Genomic DNA, 22,355 nt, shown 5'->3' with positions numbered 1-22,355 from the left:
TGCACTTTTTATATAAAAGAGAAAATTATGGTTTTTACTATCTATAAAGTTTGATATATGTAGCTTGAATCTTCTAAAAGTATGATTTAAAATTTATGAACAGGACTAAAAAAAATAAGTATGTTTATTAATAAATTTTATAAACATAACACCAAACATTTATTGGAATTTCATAATCGTTGGATCAGCTATTGCTAATTTTGGATCACATGTAAAAGATACAGTCAGCGCATATCGTGTCCCACTACTCACTCGCTCAACATAATGGGGGTTTTCTGCTCCTGATGTGAATGCTGATACACGTCCTGAAGATTAAAAAAATAATTAATAACAAATTGCTTCGTTCTTTGTAAGAAATTAATTTTTCGTCTTTAAATTTGAAGAAATAAGGACTTTGAATTGCTTAAATATTTTCAGCAAATTTTAGTAGCCAAATAGATTTATTCGCTTCTATATTAGAATGAACAGCATTACTTTAATGATAAAAAGTAGGTGACAGGATCTCTAATTTTATTGCAACAAGCCATTAACCTTTTCAGTCCTGAATTTTTTAAAACTGATTTCTAGATATTTCACCTTTGTTACATATCAATAGTTTGTGGAAAAAAATATTTGCTGATCAACAATTTTAAGGTACACATGTGTACCTCGGGTTTTAAGCAAGTTGAAGCATCCTCGACAAAAAAAATATTTAGTTTCCCTGGTTATTTAATAGTTTTACTTTTCTTATTCTAAGGCCTTATAAATGAAAAAATACAAGATTTATTATATTAATAATCTATTAAACCTTATTTTGAATGAAATTTCATTTTTTTTATTTTTTTTTTTAAATATTACATAAGTAGATACTGCATTTTGAGCACTTGACTGCTAGATTTACATCCTGGATACCTGCATTTTGATTCATAATTATCGCCCATGTAATGTTGTAGATAGCTTGACATATTTAGTCTCATTTCTTTTGAATTGGGAAGGGAAATTTTTCTTGATTTTTTTTAGAGGTATTTTCACCAAATGGTGGTAATGAAATCTTCAAAGTTCTTTTAGTAGCATTTCCATCATTTAACGACCCTTCTTCTATTGATTTGTTTTCATTCAAAGATGATTTTTTTACTTGTTCTTGATTTCTTTTGTTGCTGATGATGAGAATTCCCTCATATTTCAACAGGGACCGAATTATATGCATTCAAAATTTTATTCACTTCATAGCATTTTCGGCTTTATTCCTAATAGCCCTGCTTGTCACTTTGCCACCATTTTATAGTATATCAAGCAATTGACAACGACTAAATCTACAAAATGCGTGAATGCTCGTGTCAGTCATTTTTCGTAATTACTACATACCGGTAATATGCAAAATAATGGTCGATGCCTCCCATATTATATGCTTTTACAATAGCAAATTTTATATCAGCTTTTTGTTTCATTATTTTGACTATCTTCTGCCTATTCCAATTGGCTCATTACCTATACATGTGGATAATAAAGTCATGGATTTATTATCTTTCTACTTGACAAGGCACATTTGACTATCCTCTGTGACCCATTCATCCCATTTGCAGGTTTCATAATTTTCGATACATGAGAAATTCTATGGCTTCCCCTAAAATCACTTTTTTCTAAAAGTTCAATAACCTCCTTTTGAGTTAAAGCCATTTGACATGAAAAAAAATTTATTATTAGCTTATAAAATTCCGTATAATCTATACATAATATCGGATTGAAATATCAATTACTGATTACAAGACAGCTATAAAATTAAATTTCTTACTCAAGTTAAAAAATAAATAGTTTTAAATTCATATATTATTACATTACAGAGCATAAGAATTATTTATTATAAAAACGATATACAAATGACAATTTCAAAACAAGCGCTCAAAAGATAAACAGCGCAATAGATCGCAAGCAGACAGGAAATAGGAGTGAAAATGTCCGAGATACACATATGTGTACCTTAGTAAAATTTGTATTTTCATCGATTCTATTATAGATAAGATATAATTTGGTACTGACTTTAACACGACACTTAGTATTTTATAAAAAAATATACAAGCGTTTATTTTAATAATAAATATTAAAAAAATGTACTTATATTTGCTGTGTTTTCTGTTCGATGGCATTTTCGTTATGTCTCTAATTAATAGTGACGGATATGAAAAAAATATCGAATTATAGTGCTATTTATTGATGCAGAATGAAAGCTACATTCATAAATGTTGAAATGCATGCAATATTTCGACAAAATTTACTTTACCGGATAAGAAAAATGAAAAAAATTGCAGGTACACATGTGTACCTCAGGACTGAAGAGGTTAAGAGAAATAAACATAATTTCCTGCTTTTTATAAATGATGAATAAAGTTATGTTTGATATTCTTTAAAAAATCTTACCAATACGTGGTTCCACTGTCATATTTTTGCCATCATTGACAAAAATGAAACGACCACCAGAAAAGTCTATTCCGTAATCATTTAAGTATAATAATGATGTGTAATGGAATGATGGATATGTTTCCTAAAATAAAATAAATTTAATACACTTTTCATGGTATTCTGAAATAAAATTCAATTATTTATTATTCAGAAAAACATTAATCGCAAATTCTTCACAATTATTTCTCTCTAGAAGGATAATAAAACAAATACCAATCATAATCTAAAATGCGATTGGTACTTATGGATATTTGTTGCAATTTGCATAATAGAAATTTCTTTCATAATGAAACTATATAGATTTTTATTACTTCATCTAAAGCAATGATTATGTATAACTTTCAAAAATTTTAAATTATTAGAGGAATGAAAATTGTATGATAGGAAGTTTTATTATATTACTTTCTCAAAGGAAGTGAGCTGAAACTATAATTACATTAAATACAATTCATGATGTAATAATAAAAAACCAGACCATAATTAAAACAATTTTAACTACAGAATACTTCATTATAAAAATGCTTACTTTGTCAACATGGACATGCCAATACTCATCATGTTTAGTTTTGGCAGTCCTTGTAGTCATCTCAGAAAAAAATGTTGGATGTGTTAAGTATATCTTGGTAACAGGAATTCCAAAATTATAAGCTATAATTTGTTGAATTTTATTGCGTACATTGCTGCAAGTAATCAAAAAGGGAAATATTAGTAAATGGTATAAATTTAACGATATAATTTTTTTTAATTATATAATATAAAAGTCATTTGCTGAATAATGAATGCTGCTTTAATGAATAAAATGAAGTCTATTCTATATAAGGAATATTCATTCTCAGCATTTTCTAAACTATTGGAGAAAAATGCTGTGACGATATTCTATGTTATTCAAGTTAATAAATGTACTGCTGAAAAAATTATAATTTTATATAGTTTTCTGCTCTTAATTAGCATAGTCTGAAAAATATTTTTGACATGAATAAATAATTTTTAATTTCTGCAAACAAAACTGACTGATTTATAAAACTGAAAAAAACCAGAAATGGTCTAAAAACAGTGATACTCAAAGTTTTATAACAAAAACAGTCTTAGTCACATAGATGTGAATATTTTTATTTAAAATATTTTAATAAATTGAACTGTATAATATTGATTCAAACAACATAAAACATGATTCATTTTCTTAATAGAAATATGTGTATATATCTAATTTTTTTAGAAATTAGCTATCAAATCACATTTACAGCAGATATCTTGTTTATTTAAATTAGAATTGTGAATACAAACGTTTTTATGAAATGGCTTATATCAAATCCTTCACTTGTAAGTTCAGCATTCTTTACAAAAGCAATACATATTTTACTGCCCCAATGTTAGAATTTTAAAATTTTAAGCTAATGAAATAACAAAATTGCCAAAATAACTGTTGAAAAAACAGTAGATCCAAAAATAGGCTTGTAACATTTTTTGATACAAAAATTTAGATGTTTTTTCTTTTATATTGAATTTATGATTTGAATACTGAAATTCTGATCAATGTCATTAAAAGAAATTTTTACCTTTTCACAATTTATTTATTAAGATGAGGATATATTTTAGTCATTTTTGATATCATTTAATTATATAAGACAGTTTTATTCAAAGAATTTTAAACAAATTATTACTTTTTAATATTCAAGCTACACAAAAAATACTTCTTTAGCTGAATACTTAATTAACTTTAATGCCAATAAATATGAATTTTAAAACAAAGTAGGAATTTATTTCATGTTTTAGGTGAATTTTCCACATATTTGGCAACAATGTCATTTCTGATGATTATTATTTAAAAAAATTGGTGCACCATCAAATGAAAGACAGCATATCTATTATTGTTTACCAAATTTTGAGAAATTTTATTGTTTTTTCAAAAATAAGTCGAATATTTAAAATTATTTTTTGAAGTAATATATAGAATATTTCTCCCTAATTTGAAATAAAAACAGTTGAAAAACTCTTTTCATTGATTTTACATTAATGAATGTGATGATAAAATTATTCAAATGGCTCCAAATATTTTCTTTATGGGTCTACATGGGGTACTTTTACTTATTTGCTGACTTGGAAAGCCTGCCAAATAAAAATTAAGATTCTAAAAACTCATTACAATCACTTTTACACAATTTAAATTCAAATAGATTGTTTGCAACAACTTCCAAAGTTCATAGTTTTTCTCCTCTCCCCCCCCCCCCTTCTTTTTTTTTAATTCTTTATTTCCAGTTATTTGTTTCAATTTCTGTCCTGCATTTCAGCATGCATATCATTATCATGAAAAAAATAAATGAGCAAAATCAATTATAGTTTTTATATTCATAGTTATATATATTTGAAAATATAAAGTATTTTATACTCTTTAATTTAATATAAGTCTGAAGTGTGAAAACTGAGGAGGTTTTAATATATTCAAGAAAAACTAAAATGTTTGCCACTAAACATCGCTGCAACATCATTACCGATGTTTACAGAGGGTGTTGTCAAATTCGAATGGTAAATTTAGAGAAGTGATTGTAAGCATTAAGAAGATGAAAAATTATCGTAAAACATAGGGTCACAGGAGACGTTTATTCTGTGAAAATCGCAAAAAGATACATTGAAAAGACAATTAGCCTAGCGAAGAGAATGGACCTATGAATGCGCGGATTTGGAACACGGTAGGTGAGAAGAAAAAACCTTCTCATATGTAAATTTTCCATGTGTTTGAAGAATATAATAGCAGCGAACATTGCTGAATTGATGGTTCCAGAAGTATAAAAGCAGCTTGTATTCATTAAAGAGCAATGCAGAATTCATAGCCGATAAGTTTCATTCGCAAACAACATGTCAGATTTCACGAATGACAAATATGCGAATATGCATTTAATTTACGGCCGAGCGGATGGTAATGTACGCCTAGCATAAAGAATATACCAAGGGCAATATCCAAGTAGTCATTGTCAACAACATAGCCGATACCCTATCGACAAGCACGCGATCAGTTGCTGCTAAATTGGGTATTCGGCACGAAATGGTGTGGAAAATCATGCGTGCTGAAAACATGTACCCATTCCACTTGCAGAAAGTCCAATTCTTATGCGATGACGATTTCCCACGTCGGATGGAGTTCGCACGCTGGATGCTTGGTGCCACACAGGAAGATGCACTCTTTCCTGCAAGAATTTCATTCTCAGGTGAAGCCTGCTTTACTAGAGAGTGCGTCTTCAACACGCACAATGCACATATTTGGTCATCCCCATATCACTATCTCGTCGAACGTGCAACACAAATTAATATAAAACATCTGGGCAGGAATTCTTGGAGATCATCTGTTGGGACCGTATCTTATGCCCGAACGCCTCATTGGCGGAAAGTACCTTGTTTTCTTACAGCACGTCCTTCCGGGATTACTGCAGTGAATACCGGCCATTGTACGGCAGAACATGTGGTTAATGCATGATGGTGCAACAGCGCATTTTTCGAATTCTGTGCATAACTACCTGGATGAAACATATCCTGGGAGGTGCATTGGACGCGGTGGACCTGTTGATTGACTTCCACATTCCCCGGACCTCAATTCCTTGGCTTTCTTCTTCTGGAGTCACATGAAATCTCTTGTTTATCAGACACCTTTGGAAACAGTGAAAGATCTCGTAGCACGGATCGTCGTCGCTGCTGGAGAAATCGCGAGCACACCTGGTATGTTTTAGCGCGTCCGGCGGTCCTTTAAACGTCGGTGTCGGTTGTGAATTGACCTTCGCGGCAGCAACATTGAGCAATTTTTATAAAAGTTTCTCGTATCCTTTCTTATGTTAAAATGTCTGTGCTGTAAATGTATGCTGTATCTATATACCACCAAATAAATTTTCACCGTCGTTTGCAACTTTATATTTCTTTGGAAATTCTTGTCGCCTTGATGCCTACCATCACTCCTCAGAATTTTTCGGTAGAATTTCACAATACCTTCTGTAAACATCGGTGCCATCTTTTCATCTTCTTAATGCCTACAATCACTTCTCTAAATTTACCATTCGAATTTGTCAACACCCTCTGTAAACATCGGTACCGATGTTGCAGAGATGTTTCCTGGAAAACATTTCAGTTTTTCTTGGATATCTTAAAACTTCCTCAGTTTTCACACTACAGACTTATATCAAATTAAAGAGTATAAAATTCTTTATATTTTTCAAGGTTTTATTTTTCTTAAAGTTTTAATATTTTTGACGTAAGGGTTCTAAACTACTTTTTCGTTTTCAATAATTTACGACCCCCTGGTTCAACAAATCGGCATGTTACTTACATGAAAAATAGCCTTTAAGAATGTGCTTTCACTTTTAAAAAAATTCATAGTTGAAACACTATTTCTTATTTTTTTATTAATTTTTTACAGTTTCCAACAGTTTTCCGACCCCCTACATTTTTGCGATTTTCACCCCCTAAACGTAGTTTAGGATCCCATGTGGTATGGTGATTATTTATCCTCTTGATGCCTACTATCACCCCTCTAAATGTGTCGGTCGAATTCGCCAACACCCTGTATATATATATATATATATATATATATATATATATATATATATATATATATATATATATATATATATATATGTGTGTGTGTGTGTGTGTGTGTGTGTGTGTGTGTAATATTATTTGTTGTGAAGCATGATGCAGTTTGAAGACAATGATGATGATACTTTTAATTTTGTGACGTCGTTTTATTTCATTTTGAAGAAGCAAGCATATGTACAAGCGATGAGCACACAGAGCGACACAGAAACGGAATGAGGGAATAAGCTCTAGGACATTTTATCCCTGGTCTTATATAACCTATGATTTTGATAGGGAAAATATTTCTTCACAGTGCTAATGTATTATGAGATTTCGATAGGGATTTTCATTACACGGGTGGACAAGGTAGGGGAAACACAGGGAGATTTTAAAAAAGAATTTGCTTGATCAGCGGTATGTTATCTCTTCACGCGTAGTGTGGGAAAGTTAGATTTTAGCTGATTCAACAATTTAACAAAGCTTCTCTTGAATTAATTAAGTAGAGACAGTGGAATTGGATCACGAAATAAGAGAATATTTTAGTATGAAGTTACTATGGGCTAAATTAAGATAAAATCTTGGAAATTAATTAAATTGAAATTAAAAGTTTAAAATATCATTACATATATATATATATAAATGCAGATTTTTTATTCAACTAATATTCATTACATATATCGTGGTAATACTGCTAGTTCCAAGACAGAAAATGTATGGGAGCAAACTTAATATCATTTTAACTGATTTTGTAAGCATTTGAAATTATAATGCTTTTAAAAAAAAACTGAATTCCAGTTCAAAAATCTTTTGATGTTTGAATCCATTTAAAATTGTATTCTGTAGTCCAAATGTATTATAGTAAATATTTTAATAATATTATTGCATAATAATTATTACATTTCATTCTATGAATTACTGAAATATCTTCTTTAATGAATAGAATTAAATTTCTAATTAATAATAATTAGATAACTAATTAATAATAGATGAGTTACATCAAAAAGAAATAAATCTTTTAAATCAATGAATGTAGGAATAATCAATAAACCTGTAAACCTTGAAATCATCTTGAGTGAAGACATTGTTTTTACCATGTGCTTTTAGCTTTCTGAAAGAAAAAAAAATCATTATTTAAATTTGTTTTTTAGCAACTTAGATTATAAAATGCAATTAAAAAAATATTTATGTTAAAACATTTTGCCAAATTTCTCAATTATTCAAGTATTCTTTCTGCAAGCTATGCATGCCCCACATCTCCTCCTAAACAATTGGTTTGAATTTAAACAAATTTTACATACTTATCATTTAAAATAAGATAAAAAATATTGTCAACTTTCTAAAATTCAAAAATTAATAAGAATTCAATTAATTAGAAATTAACCAAAATTTTTGCATTTTCCCACAGTAACTTCAGAGAAAATTATTTTAAATTAAACAATTTTATGCCAGCTTAAAACCAAAAATTTTATAATTGAACAAGGCTAGTTTTATTAAAGCGTAGTATTTCTTTCAATTATTGTTAATTTTTTTTAAAAAAAATAATTATTAAAAGCATTTTATTAATTTTTAAAATTTAAGTGCATTAATATTAGCGTTGAACTACTGAACCATAATTTTTTTTTAATTTAATACATATCTTTTTACTAGATTTTTATTTGTTTCATAGTGGCTTAACAATGCTTAAAAGAGGACATAAGTCAATTGCTGAAATAAAGACAAGAAAATAAAGCAAATATCTCGGAAGCAAATGAAATAGATTATCAAAGACAGCAATTTTAAGTTATGAAAAATTAACCAATATTTTGCCATTTTGTTTACAGAAATTTTGGTGGAAATTATTCAGAAAAAAATTACACCATTTAAAAGTCACAGCTTTTACCTTATCAACAATACAAATTTCACTTTTGTGCAACTTTGCTTTCAGTTGTGAGACACTGCTTTAAAATATCTAATGGCGGTAATTTTGAAATAAGAACATTTATGAGTGCTTCTTTGCTGCATAACAAACATTACATATTAACTCTTTGAACTATTCTCCCACTATTTTTATTTGTATTTCTCTTTTATTTCAATACACATGACTATTATAATATTTTATACAAAAAAAAAAGGCTTTTCCATGGAAAATATTTTATATGTAAAGATTGTACTGCTTTATAATGCTGGAAATATCAACTAGTAGATTATAAAAGGAGTAAAACATAGAAAATCATACTGATCATAGAAATCAAGCAAGACAAAAAGTATTGTTGTTATAATATTATTAAGCATAGTAAGAAAATATGTAAATTTTTCTATTTCATATCATCTATGCCCTATTTAATATAAAGGATGAAATTCAGCAAATTTCTTTAAAATTTTTATAAACAACAAAATAAGTATGAAGTAAAATTAATTTCTAAAATTTTAATTTAAAACAAAAAGCAATGAAGATAAATTAAAGAAAAACAAAACATTTTAAAAGGCTTTGACTTTACTACAACTTTAAAGCATAATTAATAGGAAGTGTATAACAGTTGAAATCTGTTTAGAAGTTTAAGAATACATAATTATTTGTTAGGCAAAGAAAAAAAAATGGGGATTTTGTTTAGATACCGAAGTGAAATGTAAATGTTCTATTAACAGGTTATAATTAATCAATATAATTATCAAATTTCATTAAACACCACTGATTGATTAATGAACACCATGCTTGAAAGGATCATGTTTGTTAATTGATTATATTTTATATTTGAGCACTAATACAATTTTACTTACTCATAAACATTAATAAAAGAACTGTCATACGATAAGGCACCAGAATGTAAATCAAGAATAGATGCTCCTCCAGATGAACCTCCAAATGCTAAGCCTTTCTTACTGAGCCTAGGATGAAAAGTAAGAATGGAAATCAATCTTTTAAATACAATATAACAAACAGAGAATGGCCATTTATGCACAATGGAAAATCATTATATATAACAGCAATGCTGCATTCAAAATGAATATCTGTTAAATGATTAATGGCTTGAATGTAATATTACCAAAATATGATTCACTTAGTGATATATTTTAGAAATGTTGCACTCAAAGTATCTAAAAATTGTAGACATTATTTATCAAATCTAAATATATAAATAAACTTTCTTTTTTCTTTTGTATAAATGTTATGAATTTTTATATAATCTGGAAAATAAAATAAAATACATTCAATGATCTGGAATTGACCATTATAAATGAATCACAAAATTAACTATTTTTAATTAAGTGACAGAATTATTATTAGTTAAATTATTCAAAATTTAGATAATTTATAACTTAGTGCAAAAATATATTATAAATTTTAATATCCTCCTTTTACCTGTATACAAGTAATAGAGAAATTCTATATTAAAAGAGAATCAATGTTTAATTCCTGATAATTTTAAAACATGATTAATAGCTGATAACTAATTAATTAATAATAAAAAATGAAGATTCTAAAGGTTAATGTTGAATAATAATATAGTAATTATTTACCTTAAAAGATGTGCAGCCTCTTCAGGTGATACAACAATGTCTGTAACCAATCTTCCACAATGCTTAGGAATGCAGTCTAGACAAAGAAAAGGGAATAGGAGACATTAATATACATTTTCAAAGAATAAATATCTAAAAGACTTTGTAATTTCTGCCAAGAAAAGAAAAAAAATGTTGAATATATGTAAAAATATATTTTGTATATTTTGCAAATAAATTCTATGATCTTTCCTTTTATGGATAATACAAAAGCTACATTAACAAGATGCTTTCCTTTGGAAAATTTCCTTTAAATCTTAATCTGTTATTTGGTTCAGCATGACTCCCACATTATAAAACACAACTAAACATAGCCTTCATTTTTTGATTACAAACAAGTACAACCATAGCAACAGTATGTATTGCTACATATCTTATTATCAATTATTTAAGTTCATTTAATAATTAGGGTTTTCTTCTAGTTGAATTAATCTGTCTCTTATTACAAAGCATATTGTTTGAATTTATTAACTTGACATTACAAAGGAGAAACAAAAAAAAAAAAGAAAGAAACTCTGCAAGTATTCGAAGAGACCACAGATTTGGCAATGATTTAAAAAATGGAACAGTTTTCAGTTCCTTTGCTGAATTTATTGAGGAGGATATTTGAGACTTCTAGCTCATAATCAAAAATTCAGAAAAAGGTCCATTAAACTGCAATCATTCAGATGGCAATAAAAAAATTTGCTGCTTCAACAATTTTTTGAGATTTTTTGAAAATGAATAAAATTCATCAAATAATTCACTATCAAAAAAAGGGGGGGGGAATTAATTAAATTCACATGTTAGGTATGCCCTACCGAAAACCAGAAATAGTTAAAATAAAATTTTGCTGCCATGAACAAATGTAAGGGATAAAGTATGGCTACCAATAACAAAAAGCCTGCTTTCTTCTAATACTATATTATTAACAGAATTATTTCCTGGTGTGATACCATCAAAGCAAAGAAAAAAAATCTTAATTATATTACTCATCACTTTGGTATTTGTTATGAGTGTGACAACTGCAAAAAAGCGATTTTAAATCAATAGTTGAATTTTTTTTTAAATCTGTCTATCTACAAGGTACTAAAATAACTAAGGATGTAATCATTAATATAAAATAATACTAAAATAAATAATAAAAAAACTATGAAAATTAAATTATTATTTATCATATTAGTTTTGATCCCCCTATTCCAATGAACTTTCACAATTTGAATTCATTTATTACTGGCCATTACAACAGCTTTGACTAGCAAATATGAAGCTTTACAATTTCTCATAAATAAAAGAACTTTTTTTTTAAAGGAAATTATTAGAGATCAACACTTAAAGATGACCTCATGTTTAAAAAAAATAAAAAACTTAACCTCGTAATTGGCCAAACCTTCTTTTCTGGCTCTTGCTGATCAATTGCAAAGCAAGCATATCAGATTTCTAAATATACTTTTTTATAAATTTCACATTAAATTTTTTTCAGAATATAATGATCAATTGTACAAGTGCTGATTTTAGCTATGGTACAACAGTTAACCTGTACATTATAAATAGGTATATATTTTTGATTTGAAAAATGTTTAGTTGAAATAAAAAAAAATTGTGTTTCAAATTGTTTAAGCCAATTAATATAATGCTGTAATATTTACAAAGTTTAAATTTTCATACTGTCTCTCAGTCCTCTTAGTCATATTTAATATAATATGTTTGACACATTAACATCTTAAACAGTAGCAACTCCTTTCTTCTACAATTAAAATCGAATGAATTACCAATCTTTCAAAATCATTAATTATGATGATTTTAAATAATTTCAGTGGCTGCCTGGTGGGAACGAAGGACACTTTTTGACCTAAGATAATATGATATAAAGCTTAATAACTTCCTAAGATTTAGCCATGGAAGAGTAAGAATTTTATTATTACTACTATTTAAAGATGTTAGCAAGTCAAGATTGCTTTACTAAACATGACCAAGGGGAATGTATAAAAATTTGTGCCTGGTAATTTTTTTTTAGTAGTACATTTAATTATTCAAACTCAAACAGAAAAAAACATAATTTTTCATAATATTTAAGCCATTTTTCCAATTGGAAATATATGCCTATCTGTAATGACTAATGAATAAGATATTCAGCTATGATCAATCATGCTTATGAAAAAGTGCAGTATGTCAACTTTAAACACAAAAATAAAATTGTACATCATTAGAATTATAACATACCTAGAGTTTTTGTTTGTAGTTATATCAATTAAAAGGATAAATGAAAATAAAAAATAACAACACTAAGTCATGAAGATGAACATTCCTTGTATTTATTGCAGTTTAGCTAAGGTTGGCTCTTGCACCACTAAAACTCACAACCTTGTATTTATTTAAGGATGAGAATCTGACTCACAGTCCTAAAGATTTTTTTTTTTTTAAACATGTTGATAATTTACACTACAGAACATTTCTGCTAAAAAAAATATTAATTTTGTAAAAACACAATATATAAAATACAGAAAAATAATGTCCCTTAACATATAACATTTAATATTCTCCTTTTAAAAATATTTAAAGCATAAAGTTTTTAAGAGAATTTTGAGGATTTTTATGTTTTAAAAATTGAAAAGTGCAAGATATATCACAAAAGTTAAAATGAAATTAGTATTTATTGATAACTAAATAAATTTATACAATTCAATTCAAAATTAAAGTTAATTTTGTCCTTTATTTAAGCGATTCAATAATGGAGCATGAGTGGGCTTCAGAGGCATAGATATTTTTTCCCTAAAAAAAAAACAGAAAATTCTGAAATGTCTGAAGTTAGCTTACAAATGACCTTGAATAAATATTGCGAATCCCGAGTTGTTCCACAGAAAAACACATTTTCTCACATTTTTAAAGTAACCTCAAGGGCTCAGAAGCCTGGTGTATATTCTTCCAAATAAAATTACAGAAATAAATGACAGAAATTCTAGAAATGGCATTAAAAAGAAGAAGCTACCTTTGAACCTTGATATGTCCTTTTTATATGAGGCAGAGCAGGAAACTTCAGCAGTAGTTAGCTGCAATTTGTCTTTCTGACTGGCAAAGACATGATAATTCTCTTTCTTAGAAGTCCAATAAACAGCAACTATCATCATCAATGACAGTAAGAAACGTGTCGCAACTTTTCTCCATGGTATTTTGGATGAAAAGCTCTCATTGTTTCTGTAAAATTAAAAATTTAATGTCTAATGTTTCAAAATTAATGTCTAAGATATTTAAATTTTTCACCTCATTATAGATATATAACAAGAAAATTCACTAGAACCTAAAATGGCTATAAAGTCTCCCCCCCCCCCCTCCCCTCCAAAGGTCAGACGAAATATTGTTCTGTCCATTTTATTGATTTTCTGACAATTCTATGTCCCTCATTAAAAGGATATAGCTTATCTGAAGAGCCAAAATTTGAAGGAAACATAAAATAAACTTTCTATTCAATTTGGAGGGCCCTCTCTGATGTGGGGGCCCGGGGAAACTGCCCTGTATGCCCCTGCCTTAGTCAGGCTCTGAATATGGATATTAACATAGCATTGAAGTTTTAAAAGTTTTTAAGATTTATTCTTTGGGTCAAAGAGGATAGTTAATAAATAAATACTCTTCAAGCAAAGGTATTCATAGATTTGAAAGAATAAATGCATATGCACTTCAAATAATAACTATTACATAAATTAATAAAATAAGTAAAATCTTTATAACTAAAATCAATGTATTAATTTAGATCAGAGTTAATATATTACTTAAAAGCCTGTTTTAAAATCAAGATTAAAGCACAAGAGCAATCATTAAATTTCCCTCTAACAGAATTATTTTTGTGGATGCATCGGTAGCATAAGATTTATAATTCAAGATCAGTAACGATTCTCTTGTTGAGAAATGATATAAAAAGAAATTACATCCAAATGCAAACCAAATGCTTAGTTAATATTTTTGACTGTACTAATAAAAATTATCAGCAAATCTGAACACTAACTATATTTCAAATCCCTTTAATAACTGACAAGATTGCATATTTTTCTAAATTAATTTGTGAGATGAAACTTAGATCCATATTAATAATTTTTATGTAAAAGTAATTCAAAGTGAATTCATGTTTTTGGAACACTCTATAGAATCAGTTTTTGGTATAAAACATTTACCCGCCCCCCGAAGAATTTAAAAATTTATGCTTGCATATATATATTCAATAGCCTGAATAACGACTCAAAAAGTTTTAAAAAGTATAAAAACGTATGAAATATAATAAGGAAAAATAATAAGATATATTAAGAAAAATAATTTATAAGAAAATCACAATAGGAAATGAGAAAGAAAAAAAACTTACTCATCTGCAATAGTATTCCTTTTTTGTTTATTGTTATCTTTAATAGACTCTTTGACATCAGAGTTTTTCTTTTTATTTCCAGGCTTGCGTTGATGTACTGCCATTATTATAATTAAGTAGAGGCCTAAATTGAAATGCAAATAAAATTCACCATTTTTGTGTATTAACAAATAAATAAAAATTATAATAGAAATAACTTATAGTATTAGATAAAGGAAATTGCCATTATATACATGGTTTATTATTATCTTGTGAAAAAAATTACAAAATCCATGTTTATTACAGCAGCATGCCTGAAGAAACAAATCAGAATTTAGCAAAGAGTAGAAATATAAATTTTTATTTCCTTAATTAATCATTTTATAAAAGTAATTTTAATACAAACTTTAAAGGAATCAATTGAGCCTCTAAAATATATGTGTAACAGAATGACAACTACTTCAACTTGGATGGTACTACTTAAATTTATGAAATATTGCTTTAATTTTTAAAGAAACAACAAAGTGCTGTTATGCATTTGATGTTACCGAGACTAGGAAAGGGAAAGATGTTTTTAAAAAGACTCATTTATTTTTAAAAAATCCCAAGATATTAATTATTATCATTTCTTAACACCTGGCTTGCAACCTTGTTTTTTAAAAATTAATTTAAACACTAAGCACAGCTCTTTTTATTTGGTAGTATTTATAAATAAAAGTTTCACAATCTTATTTGATAGTTACATTATTTTGAGAATATAATTTAGAAATGTAACTTGCAAGGCATGGTTGGCAAAGATTCCTTTAATATAAATCAATATTACAAGGTTTTATAGCAATGATCTAAATGTTCACCCGAAGTACTAGTGAAATAAGTAAATTAATTGATACTCATTGAAAGAAATTGAGAGTGCAGACACCATGCCCCATGTAAGTAGTTTACTAAATAATATAAATTAAAACCTAGTAAACATTTTCAAAAAAAAAAGAAAAAAAAAGACCAGATCTAGTCATTTGCATCTTATAACTGAATGGAAATATATGATACAAAAGACTGAAAGCCCTTGTTACTAAAGTCTGCTTAAATACAGTTTTATCATCACTTTGTATTAACATTTCTATATTTAAAAATCCTTTTTTATATAAATTTATTAAAATAGTTTTAATTAATTTAAGTATTACATAATAACTAAATAAAACCAGTTTAAGGAAGAAAACTTTTCCTATGGTGCTTTTAAATGAGTATCGATTTCTAATGACATTCAATACTTGATATGCACACACAACATTGACTTTTAAGAATATATTAAGCAACAACTTAAATTGCCAGTACAGGGAAAGCTAATGTTATATATCAAATAACAGATTTATAAATTTCTAAATCTCATTATTCTTATACAGAATACTTAACAATGGAAAGATGATTAATAATTTTCTGTTAGGTAATTTTTGAAATGTATAAACATTTCTATGTCCAGCATTAAAAATTTCATTCTACTTAAACTTTTATAGAAATTAAAATGTAATCAATCAGCTGACTTTTTTGCTTCTAGTTATGTTGAATTAAACAGTTTATAAAAGCATAATTTTTGCACCTACTATGATAAAAGGAATACAAGCATAATGAATCACTGGTATTACTACTGTAATGCTAAATCTGGAGTGATCCTTAAACATATAACTGTCAAAAAGAAACAAATACTTTATGCTGGAGACTAATCAAGAGAGTAAGCTTTAATGATGGGTAATTGAAATGTACTAACCAATTTATTTAATGTAAATGTACGTAAATTTAAAAAAGCATTCTATATGGCTTTTTCAGAGTATTTATAAGTGCCATTCTTTTCGATAAATTCCTCCTATTTCATTATAAATTCTTAATTTATGGACTAGATTGGTTTCTCGAAAATACCATCCTGGATTATTATTACATTCAGTGGAATAATTATGAACATTGTATTGAATGAATTTAATAGTAACTGACATATATAAAAGCAATTTATTTTAAATACTAATAATGAGACTTCTTTGCAATGAAATATTACAATTACAGATTTATGTTTAATTTATACAACTGTTTAATATATTCCTTAAAAATATACAGAAACACTTAAGTAAGATCATTTTTGAAGAATTGTCATTTTGAGCTATCACTGAATAAAACAGTTAAAACTACATACTTCCACAAAATTTAAGAAATAATAAAGGACCAATATGTTTTCACAATTTTATCTTTGTTCGATAGTTTTTACATTGTAAAAGGGTTCCAGAAATATCCAAATACTTTGCCTTCCCACAGACAATATATAAAAGCATATACAAATTACTAAGTACCCTCTATAGTGTAATAAATACATACCTACTTTTAATATATTTTAATAGTTTATTAAAAATTCTGTATGAAAAAAACAAATTCCTTATCATTTCACTTTTTCTAAAATATATTTAGTTTATGCAGTCAAAATATTATATATATATATATATATATATGTGTGTGTGTGTGTGTGTGTGTGTGTGTGTATGTAATAATATTGTTCAATCTAATTTAAATCCTAATTAATTTATCAATTTTTATCTTGATTCAGCCATATTAGCTTCATTCTAAAATGTTATATTTCCTGATCCAATTCCCATTTTTTTATTTAATTAATTCTACATGCACTCTATAAAACAGCTGATCTCAGCATTTACTCACTTTCCAAGTGAAGGGATAAAAAATTTTAATGCTCACAACATTCATTTAAAATGCCCAAAATTCCCTTTCCTAAATAAACATGCATCAAAGAAATTCCTATCAAAAGTTCATAGTAAAACCACTTAAAGAAAAAATTTCAGTCTATCCTGCTCTTGTGTTATGATGTAGACTGACATATTTTTTACCACTTATTGTTTGTAAAATAAATCTAAATTTTAGAATTTCAAAATTTTCTTCTATTTGGCCACACAACTGCTAAAATGTTATATTATATATATATATATATATATATACAGCATTTTCTAGATAGAAGAATTAACTCTGAAGTATATTTATATAAATTTCTTGATATTTAACAATTTTGTCTATTCTAATGAAGGCATACATAAAAAATTCTCCAAAAAATGAATTAAATAAAAAAAAAACAATATATAAAAATTAAAGTAAGATGCCACCCATTAGAGGCACTTGAAAAATTGAGTACTAGCTTATAATTCGATAGGTATATAAAAATGGACAAGTAGTTAAGTCATCATGATAAATACAAAATTTAAACATCAGTTAAAATTATGTCCATCATGCTTGCAGACATATAATTGCTCCTTGCGGATACTATTTATTTTCTGGCCACTAATATAAAAGATTAAAGAAAAAAATTAAAGGGTAAATTGATCCAGTATCGAAACTATGAGCATACATTAGTAGCAATTACACAACAATGCATGTAAAGTAAATAAATAAAACAGAAACAATTTTCGAACTGAAACTTTTATTTATATATATGTACAAAGCATCCAATAATATTCCTAATTAAAAAAAACTGACTAAATTAATGTTTCATTTCAATTTATCAAACAATAGGAAAACCAGGTAAGATATAATGAATTCATTTAAAATATCAATAACTTGTGTAACTTAAACACACAAATTTTATTTACGAAATTCAAATAAAAAATCATTCCATTCTTAACGTTATACCTGTACAAAAAAAAATCTTAGAATACCTGTAGAATTTAATCCCAAAAAGTAAGTAACGACAAAGCTAAAATTTAAATTGAGGCATCTTTTCCTGGAAAATAATAAATTTTACAGGTGTTAAAAGGGATGCGCGCTTATGCCAGTGCTCCTGAAATGTATAATTTTTGAGCGACTTAAAATAAACGTTCTATTTTACTCTGTGAAAGTAGAAAATAACAAAACACTGAAAATTAGACTCAGTACAACTAAGGATGAGGAATGAAGCATGGAAAAAATCATATAAGTTGTAAATTATTCCTTATAAAATATCCAATGATAATTTCCCCCCTTTATGCTCTTCCAATACAGTTTTGGAATTAGAGGAAGCCCTCATGCTGCCATCTTTTAACACCGAGAATAAACTCACTTTTAGAATAAGATTTTCGTTTTGATTACGAAAAGTTTCATTTTTTCCTTAAATATGTAAGAATATTTGTTTCTATTTAATAATTATTAAAAACTTTATTTGACTTTCAATACTGCAAAAATATTTTAAATGTTAAAAGTGATTCGTGTAAAAAAATAATCCGTACTCAAATTCATTCTATTTATTCCTTTATTTAGTAGGAAAATAATTAACCCCCTAAAAGTTCTCTGTTCTGGAAAACTACTACCAAGGGATACTCTGAGTAACCCGCGTTTTACAGAGAATTTTTTTTTTTTCCCTTTTAATTGTGGTGGATTTTTTTTTTAATAAAAGATAGCAAATGGTTTGTGAAAAAAGTAAATATTACTTTTAAAACAGTTGTTTTCAACCCACTTCCTTAATATATTTTGATAACAAATCTTGGTTATGAGCGTTAAGTTTCATTATTACCAAAAATTGTAAAGAAATAGTTTATTTAGAAAGATTAATCCAAATGAGATTTAGTAATTGAGTAACATGGAATAGAACTCAATTATCAAATTTTTTATACAGGTAGTAGATTCCTGTAGATTTTATACAGGTAATAGATTCCTGTAAATAAGGCACAAAGCAGCAACAAAAGTCTCAGGCTCGAAACTCAAGGGAAGTTGAAAGTGGTATAATGAGAAATTTAAAAATAGCTGTGTGCAGGATTATTGAGAGATTATATTCTTCTGATTCTATATTCTAATAAGAAGAGTCTAATAAGTTTTAGAATTTCAATAATTGTACAATATTTTTTAATACCATACAAAATTATAATAATAGTATATAATATTATACAGTATGATATAACAATTTTCTATATCATAAAAATTATTGCATAATATTATAAAATTATTAAATTTTACACTATTTCAATACTGAGGAAAATATATATTAAATATTACTTTTAAAATTTTTAAGTATAAACATAAATAGATGAAAAAACTTCATTAGTCTATTTGCTGAATAAATAAACTTAAAAAGCCTAATTGAATCTACTAAATTTCACACATTTATGAATTATAAAATGCGTGGAAAATAGCAGCACTTTTTCGAATGTAAATATCAGTTTCCTATTTATTTCATTACGTTTACTCAGTAATTATATTATTTATAAACACTAACCATGTAATATATTTAAAATGTACTCTTTTAGATTTTTCTTCATTTATAAGTAAAAATTATCAAAAAACACATCGATTACTAAAAATGGAATTAAATTTAAATATGATAAGACTATTGTAAATGAATTTTACTCCCAGAAATTGTTTTCAAAAAATTAATTACTAAGCTAAATTTATTTATTTGTTTTCCAAATCGAGGAAATTTTCGAAGGAATGATGAATGTTTGATCTTGAAAATGTTTTAAACCCCCTTTTCAATCATTTATAAATCTATGCTTCAGTATTGTATATTATATAAAACTACACTGAAGTGCCAGAAAAACTGGTACACACATTTGATATCGTGTAGAGATCCCACGAGCACGCAGAAGTGAGGAAACAAGGTGTGTTATGGATTCAATTAATTTGTGAGGATATTCTGTAGACAGTTCACACCATGTTCAGGTTGGGCAGTCCACAAAGCCATAGGAGTTCTTTCGTTGTGGAGATAGCCTAAGACAGTACGTTGCAAAACATTCCAGATATGCTCGATAATGTTCATGTCGGGGGGATTAGGTGGCCAAGAGAATGAACGAAATTCAGAAGAGTGTTCCTCAAGCCGGTAGTGGTCCTCGGTAGCTACTGTAGACCTGTGGGGAGGCGCATTATCCTGTTAGAATTGTCCATGTCCATCACAATGTATACAGGATATACAGGACATGAATAGACGCAGGTGGTCAGAAAGGATATTAAAGCTCCGCTGGCTGTCATGGTCGAGTCTAGACGTATCAACGGTCCCATTTCATGCCAATTGCACACGACCCATATCATCACAGAGCCTCCACCAATTTAACAATTCTTTGTAGGCATGAGGGATCCATGGATACATGGGGTTTTCTCCACACCCGAACACGGCCATCCGTCCGATACAAGTGGAAACGAAACTCATCAAACCAGACAACATTTCTGCAATCATTAGGAATCCAATGACGGTGTTGCCGAGCATGACAAGGCGCAGAGCTTTGTGCCGCTGAGTCAACAATGGTACATGAGACGGTCTGCGGCTTCGAACGTCCATATCAATTAGGGTATGTTGCACAGTGTGTACGCTGATACTTGTTGATTGGCCTGCATTTAAATCCGCAGCAATTTCAGGAAGTGTTGAACGTCTATCTTGTATAACGATTCTTTCCAGCCGTCCATGATCCCGTTCAGTCAAGGTCTTTTTCCAGCCGCACCGCTGTCGGAGAATTGAAGTTACCGGAAACTTGATGTTGTCACACGTTATTATATGTAAATAGTAGAAAGAAACGGTGTTATAATTCGATTTCAAGAAGTTTTCTCTCTTATGAATGCAACACGATCTTTGGATATAGGGAGAAAAAAAAAAAAAAAAACCTAGCGAGAGTGGTCTTCTCAAAACTTTCTTGAACACTCTCCCGATCTTATCACCTTGCCACCATGTAAAAATTTAGAACACGATAAGGTAACGAATGCCTTGCTTGGCATTGGCATGTTGCATTAGTTACGAAATTGCAGTAATATGTACGAAATAATAGTTGCACTAATAGTTACGAAATCTGAATCTTTGGCACGAATCTAGCCTTTTTACTAGATTTAATTCATACCAAATACCATACTCATGCCAATATGTATTTTTGGCGACTGTTTTCCAATTAAAGGAAATTGAAATTTGATAAAGAACTACAATTGAATTCATAAGATTAAAAATTGAATTTTATTGATTTAAGCACCATTACATTCAAGAAGTATTGTTTTCAAATGCATGAAAAATTACAGACTGGTATAAAGTAAATTCTTTAACAGATTTTGTTCAAAATCTGATTAAAATTTATCCTTTAGATACTAAAACTATATACTAAATTTTATCTGCCTAGCTCTTAACGTTTTGTAGTAATTGACTTCTTTTATATTCAAATTACTGACCCACAAACTTCCTCTGAATGCATTTCTTTCAAATTTTAATAGAAATTTATAAAGTTGGTCTAAAGTTCATATACCGAATTTCATAATTTTTTTCAGAATGTTTTTTAATATAGCTCAAACCGTTTATGAGTTATCATGTTCACAGATAGATAGATGGACAGACAAACAGATACAATATCAAAAATGTGTTTTTCAAGGTCGGAGAGATCTAAAGCTTAGATATTCATCAAAATTTCGAGTTTGAATTTTTTGATAAAATACAGTACTCTCTCTTTGTATTATTCGTATACGAGAAATCAAAACTTTGAAGGAATTTCGCCAAGCTGTGAAGAAGCCCCCCCCCCAAAAAAAAAATGTCCAAAGT

At 28.0% G+C, this 22,355-nt stretch overlaps 1 protein-coding gene across 1 annotated transcript; it reads right to left on the bottom strand.

Moving 5' to 3' along the window:
• Positions 1-106: 106 nt before the first annotated feature.
• Positions 107-18,673, bottom strand: LOC129965774 (2-oxoglutarate and iron-dependent oxygenase domain-containing protein 3-like). The gene is made up of 9 exons (XM_056079949.1): positions 18,538-18,673; positions 14,861-14,984; positions 13,499-13,704; positions 10,492-10,567; positions 9,751-9,858; positions 8,042-8,101; positions 2,963-3,116; positions 2,395-2,518; positions 107-305 (listed from the first exon to the last, which is right to left on the bottom strand). The coding sequence occupies exons 2-9, from the start codon at positions 14,962-14,964 to the stop codon at positions 160-162; spliced, it is 978 nt and encodes a 325-aa protein (XP_055935924.1). The 5' UTR covers positions 14,965-14,984; positions 18,538-18,673; the 3' UTR covers positions 107-159.
• Between the last annotated feature and the right edge of the window lie 3,682 nt (positions 18,674-22,355).

This window comes from Argiope bruennichi, chromosome 4, assembly GCF_947563725.1.
Source record: "Argiope bruennichi chromosome 4, qqArgBrue1.1, whole genome shotgun sequence".
Lineage (NCBI taxonomy): Eukaryota > Metazoa > Arthropoda > Arachnida > Araneae > Araneidae > Argiope > Argiope bruennichi.
The sequence above is the reverse complement of the archived record's forward strand: the minus strand, read 5'-3'. Positions and strand labels throughout refer to the sequence as shown.